This window comes from Heterodontus francisci, chromosome 3 (genome assembly GCF_036365525.1).
Source record: "Heterodontus francisci isolate sHetFra1 chromosome 3, sHetFra1.hap1, whole genome shotgun sequence".
Taxonomy (NCBI): Eukaryota; Metazoa; Chordata; class Chondrichthyes; order Heterodontiformes; family Heterodontidae; genus Heterodontus; species Heterodontus francisci.
In genome coordinates, this window is record NC_090373.1 from 102624506 (window position 1) to 102636831 (window position 12326).

The 12326-nt window shown below is 44.9% G+C and overlaps 1 protein-coding gene across 1 annotated transcript in view; it reads right to left on the bottom strand.

Moving 5' to 3' along the window:
- Nucleotides 1-342: 342 nt before the first annotated feature.
- Nucleotides 343-12326, bottom strand: part of rspo3 (R-spondin 3) — a 126880-nt gene continuing 114896 nt past the window's right edge. Inside the window, exon 5 of the mRNA XM_068018205.1 lies at nt 343-1186. Coding sequence (XP_067874306.1) covers nt 981-1186 — 206 coding nt within the window. The 3' untranslated portion in view covers nt 343-980. The remainder of the gene's footprint in view (nt 1187-12326) is intronic.

Sequence of the window (12326 nt, forward strand, 5' to 3'; positions counted from 1 at the left end):
CATGTATTTTTCTTATTAATTTAATTGTTCAGTTAAAAACTGAACAGCATCCATAAATTAAGAAAATAATGAAAATCAGAAAAACTTACTGGTAATGTGTTACTGACAAGTACACCTGTTCTCTGTAGCCATTACCGAGTTCTTGTCAGGAATGTGTAACAAATTGAAGAGCCAGATTTGGGTAGCAAGCATTTCTATCATTCCAGTCAATCAAAATGTATATGCAATAAACTCATAAATAAATAACAATAATTATATACTATAACGCTAAACATAGAATGATAGTCATGTCATAAACATATAGTCTGAGAATTCAGTAAAGGAAATATATTTTTTTATTTGAAATACAGGTGCTTTTAAGCAGTTTAGTGGCATCTGTTGACAACAATGACACTAGCTCAGGTGTGTGCACTGTTTCTTACAGAGGTCATAAACGGAAACTTAAAAACAATACTTTAAAAGAAAGGTAACAGTTGGTTCTCCAGGCTTCAAATGACATTTATTACATTCCTCTATATTACAAGGCAGCAATCTGTTAATAATTAAAAGAAAAAAGAAAAAAGATCCTATTGTCATTTTATACAGAAACTAGAACATGCACAAATGCACATCACATTTGATGAGGAATCTCCAGCACCAAAGCTAAAGACTTCCCTTAAAATGGAATAGTTTTTCTCAGCATAATTGGCTTTTTTTTTAACCCTTAAAGGGCTAGTCACGATACTTGTTGTGCTAACCATCTGGAGTTCTAATTTATTCAGTGGGGCAGGGTACAATTATGCCTAATATTGTATAAACTTAGGTATATCTACACTTTCGGCTTCAACTGTAGTCCTTGAAATGATTAGCAATGTCCATGAAGGTCAGGAATAAGGATTAGAAGTAGGAATCCAGCGCTGGATCCATTATACAGTGCACCTCTATAGGTTAGCTTGTTAATACATAGCAGCATCAGAAATCTCAGCAACCAAGTGAGGCTTTTAGTGAACAGTGCTCACTGTTGTAGGTATCTGTTTCTTATTCTGCCCTCTTCGTTTCTTGTTTTCAGGCTTTTCTTTCCTTACTCGTTCTTCTCTGATGTCTTTATTTTCTTTACCCCTATTGTTATCTTTACCTTGTTTGCCTTGCGTTGCTTCTTTATTGCCTTCTTTACTTAATTTCTTTCTCTTCTCTTTGCCCTTACTTCCTAAAATGAAAATGCACAGATTAATTACCAATGATCCAGTTTAAAGTTAAGGGCACAAGAAAACTTAGAACGAGAAAAAGTTATTTGTTACGTCAAGCCTGTTCCTTTGTCAGATCATGAAGAATCTGCTCTGTCCTGAATTCTACTCAAACCATTTTCTAACCTGAGGAAGGTAAATGCAAATCAAGTAAAACTTCAGAATACCTATCAAGTATTAAACCTTACAGCACACATCCCGATACAAAAGCAATATACTGCAGGTGCTGGAAATCTGAAATAAAAACTGAAAATGCTGGAAATACTCAGCAGCATCTGTGGAGACAGAAACAGAGTTAACGTTTCAGATCTGTGACATTTCATCAGAAGTGCAACTAAACAGAAAATGCTGCAAGTACAGAGCAGGTCTGACAGCCTCTGTGAAGACAGTTATAGAGATAACGGCCAGAATTTTACCACCCCCCTCTTGCAATAAGCTGGGAGGCTAAAATTGGGGGAGTGGAGCCTGACATCTTCCTGCCACCATAGGATATTCTCAACGGTGGGAATGTCAGTGGTGCAGCTGTTGGTTAACCTTAGGCAGGCTGTCAATTAGACCAATTAATCAGCCAATTAACACCCACTTTCCGCCGCCTGGAATTTTACTGGTGTCAAGACGGGCCCTGACGGGTGGGGAGACCACCAGGTAAACTGTAGCAGCCTCCCAACAGTTCCTCGGGGAGAAAATCTCACCCAAAGTCCCACTGTCTGTCTGGCCAGGACATTCTTTCAGTCCCGGCAGCAGGACAGCCTGGGATTTGGTAAGATTCTGGCCAACTTTTCAGTTTGATGGCCTTTTGTCAGAACTGTTTTGATGACAGTATAACGGTCCAATTCAAAGTACTTCATGACAACGCTACGTTCTCGCATACGTCATCAGGATGCGCCGCGTGCGCACATACGCAGACCGTCTGCGCATGTGCCAAAACAGCGCCATCTACCGATCGCGTTGTCAACAATTGCGGTCTTTATAATATGTGTCTTCTCGTGGTTGGATCAAAAACTGCAGCCAAAGTGGTTTTAGGCCAGATTGCCTCTCCCTCATGCACCTTCCTGGCTGGGAAAGGTGCAGGGGAGTGAATAAGAATAAAATGCCCCCTTCTCCTGCTTGGAAAAAGAAGGCACATTAAAAAAAGATATTAAATGTTATTTGTATTGTGAAACAATTTTTTGCAAACATACCTCAAATTGCACAATGCAAAATAATTTTGGTGAATAGCTATCAGATCATTTTAAAAGAAAAGTTGAAGAAAGACCCCCATCTCATGGAAAAAGAACCCAAATACCTTGATCATTAATCAACAAAGCATGAAACTCAGACATAGCCATTGAGTTATTGTTTGACATTCTCTTATAATGATGATATTACATTTCACAGCTGCACACAAAAAAGGAAAAGAAGTTAAACACAATGAATGACACATCCTGAGGCCCTCGGGTGCATTTCGGCATTTCTTAGTCATTGATGATAAAAGGACCCTGAGATCATTGCACTTCTGACTTTTAGTATGTTGCAAACTATTTGGAGCAATCGAGATAAAGGGGGAGGGTTTTTGTCATAACCGATATGTCTTTGTCCTCCGTAGGAAATCTTATCAGCTGGGGAATGCTTGCTTCATTCGTCTTTCTTCTTTTCCATTTCTATTCTGACTACTCAAACTAACTATGTCCCTATCAACTGTCATTGTGAAATAGCAGCTTTGAACTCCTGTAACACTTCTATATCATTTCATGAATATAAGGCTCAAAGTTTACTTTTAGGAAGCTGCAACTGTGGTAGTGCATTGAGAAAGACTCTTATAAGCATTGCAAGCACAATTGACTTAAGACTGCTGTTTATACAATAAATGCATAATTTCAGAACATGTAATGTTTGAGTATTCCTTTAGGAGTCAGGGTTCATCCAGCCTCTCTACCTTCCCCCCCCAGCTACCCTCTGCACACACCCCAAAACATTTCCCCTCTACTCATGCTCTCTCATACTTTACACAAGGGGCCAATTCCCATGTGTGAGTCTATTTCCTTGTGAGAAATTTGAAATTAAAATAGCACGGTATGGAAGCATACAGTCTATGACAGTCTCAGGTTCAATCCCTGGTCTGGAACATAGGAACAGGACTAGGCCATTCATTCCATTTGAGCCATTCAATTAGATCACGGCTAATCGGTGTCTTAAATCCACTACCTGCCCTGGAAATCAGCCAAAGTTCTTGCTCAATGAAATGGCATCATGTCCAACTCTCCTTTCCCACCTGGCCAAATTATGTTGCCTTTTTGGTATAACCTAAGTGGAAATTTAGGCTCATTTCTCTTCATAGAACAGTTTCAAGATCTCCATTGTGATCAGAAACACCAGCGGCTTCTGAATGCTGAACCTTCATATTTTGCCATTAATAATCAACTGCGCCTTGACACCTGAATCCCACTGTAGCTTGGAGAAGGATGAGCATAGTACTGAGTCTAGACATTGATAGTATTTACTGATTCCCTAATAACTACAATTGTCTATCCTTACCCACTTGAACATCCCTATCAAGTGTAATACCTGCCCATTTACCTCCTCTCTCCTCACTATCCCAGGCCCAAAACACTCCTTTCAGGTGAAACAGCGATTTACTTGTACTTCTTTCAATGTACTATCCTGTATTCGCTGCTCACAATGTGGTCTCCTCTACACTGGGGAGACCAAACGCAGATTGTGTGACCGCTTTGTGGAACACCTCCGCTCAGTCCGTAAGCATGACCCCGAGCTTCCGGTTGCTGGCCATTTCAAAACCCACCCTGCTCTCATGCTCACATCTCTGTCCTGGGATTGCTGCCGTGTTCCAGTGAACACCAGCGCAAGCTTGAGGAACAGCATCTCATTTATTGATTAGGCATGCTACAGCCTGCCAGACTGAACACTGAATTCAATAATTTCAGAGCACGACGGGCCCCCACTTTTTATGTTTAGTTATTTTTTTCTTTTTTATTTGGTTGTTTTATTTTAGTTTTTTTAGCTTGATTAGTTTGTTTCTACGGTGCCTACCCACTGAAAGTGTTTCTTTAAATAAAATTTGAAAGTTTGTGCTTGGAGTTCTTTGTGCTTTACAGTCAATTCACACCCTCTCTGTACTAACGCTTTGTCTTTCAGCACACCATTAACATACCATTTGCTTTTGTTCCATGACCTTCTGGTCAGTTATTCTCTGTGACCTTGCCCTATCAACACCTTCACCTTTGTTATCTCTTGCCCCACCCTCCGCTTTACTTGCTTAAAATCTTTTACATTTCTAATATTTGTCAGTTCTGAAGAAGGACCACTGACCTGAAACGTTAACTCTGCTTCTCTTTCCACAGAGGCTGCCAGACCTGCTGAGTACTTCCAGCATTTCTTGTTTTTATTTCAGGTTTCCAGCATTTGCAGTATTTTGCTTTTATTATCCCTATCATCATCTCCCTTTGCCCTTCTGCAATCCCTATCTTCATTCCTCTATCCCTTCTACAATCCTTGTATCTTCTATCCTTTCTATCTTCCTCATCCTGTCTGCAATTCCTTTCTTAATTTCCTTCATTCCGCTTTGGATTCCCTATCCTCTTCTATCCTTTCTATCTTTCTCATCCTGTCTGCAATTCTTTTCTTAATTTCCTTCATTCCGCTTTGGATTCCCTTTCCTCTTCTCTCTCACTCTCTCTGCAATGCCAGTTCTCATCTCCCTCATGCCATCTGCAATCCCAATCTTTTCTTCCTGCCCTCAGGAATCAGTCACTCCCACATGCAGATGTGAGCTCAGAGTGAATGCTTTTGGTAACAATGCAGATTTCAACCGAGTGTAGAACCAAGGAGTCCTAATAAACCTGAGGTCAATGGGGATTGCGGGGGAAATTCTCCACTGGTTGGAGTCGTACCTATGACAATTGAAAATGATTGTGGTATTTGGAGGCCAACTATCTCAGTCCCAGGACATCACTGCAGGAGCTCCTTAGGGCAGTGTCCTAGGCCGAACTATCTTCAGCTGCTTCATCAATGGTTTTCCATCTATCATAAGGTCAGAAGTAGGGCTGTTCGCTGATGTTTGGAATGTTCAGCTCCATTAGTAATCCCTCAGATAATGAAGCAGGTCATGCCCGAAGACCTGGACAACATTCAGCTAGAAAGTTGCAAGTAACATTCATGCCACACAAGTGCCAGGCAATAACCATCTCCAACAAGAGAGTTTAACTATCTCTCCTTGATATCTAATAGCATTACCGTGATGAAATCTCCCTCCATCAACTTCCTGAGGGTCACCATTGATCAGAAATTCAACTGGACTAACCATATAAATGAGGCGCTACTACAGCAGGTCAAAGGTGCATGGCTCATTTTCTGACTTACCAAAGCCTCTCCACCATCTACACGACACAAATCAGGAATGTGATGGAATACTGTCCATCTCACTGGATTGGTGCAGCTGCAAAAACACTTAAGTATGTCATCACTATCGAGTGCAAAGCAGTCCACTTGATTGGCAACCCATCTGACACTGTAAACTTCCACTCCCTCAACCATCTGTGGCTATAGTGTGTACCATATACAAGATACATTGCAGCGACTTGCCAAACCTCCTTCAACAGCATCTTCCAAATCCCCATTTCCACCACCTAGAAGGACATGGTCAGCAGGTGCATGGGAACACCACCATCTGCAAGGTCCCCTCCAATTCACACACCATCTTGACTTGGAAGTATCGCTGGGTCAAAATCCTGGAACTTCGTACCTAACAGCACTGTGGGAGTACCTTCACCACACGGACTGTAGTGGTTCAAGAAGGCTCACCACCACCTTCTCAAGGGTAGCTAGGGATAAGCAATAAATGCTGGCCTTGCCAACTACCCAAATCCCAAGAATAAATGTTAAAAAAATAATTTTTCTCATTTTCATTACCTCCTCTCCAATCCATTTACCTTACATTCCCGTGGTATCTAAACTAATCTAAATTAATTTTTCGATGAAGTAACAGAGAAAGTTGATGAAAGGCACTTGTCTATATGGATTTTAAGGAGTGTTTGACAAAATACCACATAAAAGGCTAGTTAACACATTTAAGACTCATGGAATAGGAGAGTCAATGTCAGCTTGGATAAAAAAAATTGTCTTCAGGACAGAAAACAGTGAGTTGTGATTAATGTTTGTTTTTCAGACTGGAGAATAGTAGACAGTGGTGTTCCTCAGCAGTCACTGTTAGGACCATTGTTTTTCTTGATGTGTAAAAATGACTTGGATATTGGAATACAGAATAAAAGTTCAACATTTTCTATTGATACCAAATTTGGAAGAGTGGGAAACATTGATGATGATACCAATCAACTGAAACAGGACATAGTTAGGCTAGCAGAATGAGCAGACAGGTGGCAGATGGAATTTAATACAGAGAAGTGTGAGGTGCTGCATTTTGGCAGAAGGGATAGGGAGACACAATATCAACTTAATAGTACAGTTCTAAACAATGTGCAGGGACAGAGGGACCTTGGGGGGGGGGGGGGGGGTGGGGGGGATGGTGAGGGTGGTGCATGTGAATCAGTCTTTGAAGGTGGCAGGACATATTGAGACAGTGGTTAGCAAAGGGACCTTGAGCTTCATAAATAGAGGTACAATAGAGGGAAGTTATTCTGAATGAACCTTTATGAGACTCTGTTTAGGCCACAACTAGAGTATTGCGTCCAGTTCTGGTCACCACACTTTAGGACGGATATGAGGGTCCTTGAGAGGGTGTTTTACCAGAATGGTTCCAGGGATGAGGGATTTTAGCTTCAAGGTTAGGTTGGAGAAGATGGGGTTGTTCTCCTTGGAGCAAAGGAGATTGAGATGAGATTTGATAGCAGTGTACAAGATTATGACAGGATTAGATAGGGTAGACAAAGAAAAACTGTTCCCATCAGCTGATGGGATAGGAACTAGGGAACACAGGTTTAAGGTTTTGGGCAGAGATGCAGGGGGAATGTGAGGAAGAACATTTTACACAGGGAATGGTAATGACCTGGAACTCGCTGCCTATGATGGTGGTGGAAGTAGAGACAATCAATGATTTCAAAAGGAAATTGGATGGGCACTTGAAGGAAATAAACTTACAGGGCAATGGGGATAGAGCGAGAGATTGACTGGATTGCCCCAGGAAGAGCCAGCATGGACTCAATGGGTCGATTGGTCTTCTTCTGTGACATAAATGATTTTCTGGCTGAAATTTAACACCACCCCACCCTCCCAAACAGGAATGGGCTAGGAGGCGGGTGTGGGGTGTAAGATCGTGTGGTTGGTGGGGGGGTTACCGTGCCCATCGCCTACCCGCCCCCGCTACTATTTTACCAGTGGCGGGGGAGGCAGCAAATGACCTGCTTGTCCCAGGTCAATTGAGGCCCTTAAGTGACCAATTAATTGCCACTTAGGGGCCACTTCCCACCTGCGATGATATTTTACCAGTGGTGGGCGGACACTTAGCAGCTGAGGAGGCTGCCCAGAAATTCCTGGTGGCCTCCTTGCGGGCTGGGGCCCTGGGGCCCTCCTGAGTGGGCACCCTGTGCCCCATGGAGACCCTCCCCAGCAGCACGGGCCGGCCCCACTAAAACTACCCCTTTCCCTGCTCTCTGAAACCACACCGCCCCTCGCCGGGGCCTAGCCGAATATCCCCCATCGAGGCCCGACCCCCCCCTTACATCTTTGAAGGGTGATGTCCATTGTTCCTCTGCTTGCTGGGTGCAGCTCTAGCAGTGGACACCACTCCCAGTGGTACTGCTGGGACTGAAGAGCTGCCGGCCCTCACATTGGCCAGCATCTCTTGGAGGCAGGACTTCCTTCCTACCTCAGAGGCGGTGGCAGAGTGGTATTGTCACTGGACTAGTAACCCAGAGACCCAGGGTATTGCTCTGCCGACATGGGTGCAAATCCCACCACAGCAGAAGGTGGAATTCGAATTCAATTAATAAATCAGGAATTAAAAGCTAGTCTAATGATGGCCATGAAACCATTGTCGATTGTTGTAAAAACCCATCTGGTTCACTAATGCCCTTTAGGGAAGGAAATCTGCTGTCCTTACCTGGCCTGGCCTACATGTGACTCCAGACCCACAGCAATGTGGTTGACTCTTACATGCCCTCTGAAATGGCCTAGCATGCCACTCAGTTGTATCTAACCACTACGAAGTCAATTAAAAGGAATGTAACTGGACGGACCACCCGGCATCGACCTAGGCACCGGAAACGACAACGGCAAACCCAGCCCTGTTGACCCTGCAGAGTCCTCCTATCTAACATCTGGGGGCTTGTGTTAAAGTTGGGAGAGCTGTCCCACAGACTAGTCAAGCAACAGCCTGACATAGTCATACTCACGGAATCATACCTCACAAACAATGTCCCAGACTCTGCCATCACCATCCCCGGGTATGTCCTGTCCCACCAGCAGGACAGACCCAGCAGAGGTGGCGGCACAGTGGTATATAGTAGGGAGGGAGTTGCCCTGTGAGTCCTCAACATCGACTCTGGATCCCATGAAGTCTCATGGCATCAGGTCAAACATGGACAAGGAAACCTCCTGCTGATTACCACCTACCGCCCTCCCTCAGCTGATGACTCAGTACTCCTCCATGTTGAACAGCACTTGGAGGAAGCACTGAGGGTGGCAAGGGCACAAAATGTACTTTGGGTGGGGGACGTCAATGTCCATCACCAAGAGTGGCTTGGTAGCACCACTACTGACCGAGCTGGCCAAGTCCTAAAGGACATATCTGCTAGACTGGGTATGCGGCAGGTGGTGAGAGAACCAACAAGAGAGGAAAACATACGACCTCGTCCTCACCAATCTGCCTGCCGCAGATGCATCTGTCCATGACAGTATTGGTAGGAGTAACCACCGCACAGTCGTTGTGGAGACAAAGTCCGCCTTCACATTGAGGATACCCTCCTTTGTGTTGTGTGGCACTACCACCATGCTAAATGGGATAGATTTCGAACAGATCTAGCAATGCAAAACTGGGCATCCATGAGGCACTGTGGACCATCAGCAGCAGCAGAATTGTACTCGACCACAATCTGTAACCTCATGGCCCGGCATATTTCCCACTCTACCATTACCATCAAGCCAGGAGTTCAATGACGAGTGCAGGAGAGCATGCCAGGAGCAGCACCAGGCATACCTCAAAATGAGATGTCAACCTGGTGAAGCTACAAGACAGGACTATCTGCGTGCCAAACTGTGTAAGCAGCATGCAATAGGCAGAGCTAAGCGATCCCATAACCAACGGATCAGATCTAAGCTCTGCAGTCCTGCCATATCCAGTCGTGAATAGTGGTGGACAATTAAACAACTAGCTGGAGGAGGTGGCTCTACAAATATCCCAATCCTCAATGATGGGGGAGCCCAGTACATCGGTGCGAAGGATAAGGCTGAAGCATTTGCAATAATCTTCAGCCAGAAGTGCCGAGTTGATGATCCATCTCGGCCTCCTCCTGACGTTCCCAGCATCACAGATGCCAGACTTCAGCCAATTATATTCACTCCGCGTGATATCAAGAAACGACTGAAGGCACTGGATACTGCAAAGGCCCTGACGATATTCCGGCAATAGTACTGAAGACCTGTGCTCCAGAACTTGCCGCACCCCTAGCCAAGCTGTTCCAGTACAGCTACAACACTGGTATCTACCCTGCAATGTAGAAAATTGCCCAGGTATGTCCTGGACACAAAAAGCAGGACAAGTCCAAACCGGCCAATTACCGCCCCATCAGCCTACTCTCAATCATCAGTAAAGTGATGGAAGGTGTCATCAACAGTGCCATCAAGCGGCACTTGCTTAGCAATAACCTGCTCAGTGATGCTCAGTTTGGGTTCCGCCAGGTCCACTCAGCTCCTGATCTCATTACAACCTTGGTTCAAACATGGACAAAAGAGCTGAACTCAAGAGGTGAGGGGAGAGTGACTACCCTTGACATCAAGGCAGCACTTGACCGAGTATGGCATCAAGACGCCCTAGCAAAACAGGAGTCACTGGGAATCAGGGGGAAAACCCTCCGCTGGTTGGAGTCATTCCTAGCACAATGGAAGATGGTTGTGGTTGTTGGAGGTCAGTCATCTGAGCTCCAGGACATCACTGCAGGAGTACCTCAGGGTAGTGTCCTAGGCCCAACCATCTTCAGCTGCTTCATCAATGACCTTCCTTCAATCATAAGGTCAGAAGTGGGGATGTTCGCTGATGATTGCACAATGTTCAGCACCATTTGTGACTCGTCAGATACTGAAGCAGTCCGTGTAGAAATGCAACAAGACCTGGACAATATCCAGGCTTGGGCTGATAAGTGGCAAGTAACATTTGTGCCACACAAGTGCCAGGCAATGACCATCTCCAACAAGACAGAATCTAACCATCTCCCCTTGACATTCAATGGCATTACCATTGCTGAATCCCCCACCATCAACATCCTAGGGGCTACCATTGACCAGAAACTGAACTGGAGTAGCCATATAAATACCGTGGCTACAAGAACAGGCCAGAGGCTAGGAATCCTGCGGCGAGTAACTCACCTCCTGACTCCCCAAAGCCTGTCCACCATCTACAAGGCACAAGTCAGGAGTGTGATGGAATACTCTCCACTTGCCTGGATGGGTGCAGCTCCAACAACACTCAAGAAGCTTGACATCATCCAGGACAAAGCAGCCCGCTTGATTGGCACCCCATCTACAAACATTCACTCCCTCCACCACCGACGCACAGGGACAGCAGTGTGTACCATCTACAAGATGCACTGCAGCAATGCACCAAGGCTCCTTCGACAGCACCTTCCAAACCCGTGACCTCTACCAACTAGAAGGACAAGGACAGCAAATGCATGGGAGCATCACAACCTGCAAGTTCCTGTCCAAGTCACACACCGTCCTGACTTGGAACTATATCGCTGTTCCTTCACTGTCGCTGGGTCAAAATCCTGGAACTCCCTTCCTAACAGCACTGTGGGTATACCTACCCCAAATGGACTGCAGTGGCTCAAGAAGGCAGCTCACCACCACCTTCTCAAGGGCAATTAGGGATGGGCAATAAATGCTGGCCTGGCCAGTGACGCTCACATCCGATGAATGAATAAAAAAAAAGAAAAGAGGGTCTCAAGTCCCAACCAAGGCCAATTATAGGCCAGGGTCATGCAAAATAGCAGCGTGGCTTCCAGGCCCGTGCTCTCCCCAGATTTTGCTGCTGGTGGGCGGGGCCACTGCCTTAATGTTAAATTCCAGCCTATGACTCTATCTTACCTCATCTGCTTTTCTTGACTACCTTATCCACCTGTGTTGCCACTTTCAGTGACCTGTGGGCCTTTAAAGAACCATGAGAAAATCTGAAGTTTCTTTTGAAAGTAATTGGGTAGGATAATTATCTGTACACCTGATGAAGACTGGTGCGTTTTCAAATGTATGTATTTTAAATGTATGTATGAGAGAATCTTTGAATTACATGTTGGTGGTCTTCACATTTCCTTACAGCATGTGTCCCTTGGAAATGAATTTGTGCTACTGTGCTCTGCTAGTATGGCAGCAACACCATAATCTGCAGTCCAAGTGTCTTGGAGGGAGCTGATGAGAGTGTGGCACTGTGGTACTAAGCAGTCGGTGCAGGAACTGGGAAAACATGTGGGTATGAAGAATGGTGTAGCAGGAATAGGAGGAGGGCACTGGATTGACTTTGAATTTCTCTTTTTATTCTAAGTGACGTGTTCCAGGTGTCTGGTTAGGGCGAGGAGGGTCCCTACTGTGTGACAGGGAAACAGATACTTGTGGCTCAGGAGAGGCCAAGGGGAATTAACTCAGCAGCTGTAAAAGGGGATTGTGGTTTTTATCCCCCCCGTCGGCTTCTAAATAAACAATAATCACAAAAGGGCGAGTGGGTGGGGGAATGACACAGTACTAAACATGAAAGGGTGCAAAAGACACAAAGGTGTATTCTGTGACAACGACAGAAACAGCAAACCATATTTTGTTCAAAATGCCAAAAATAAAGACCTCCCATGGCAATACCAACCCATCCTCTAAGATTAAAAGCAATGAAACAGCCACTCTGGAATTAGTCATGGCTGGTCCTTGCCTTTGAAATGCAGCTGGTGCCATTGT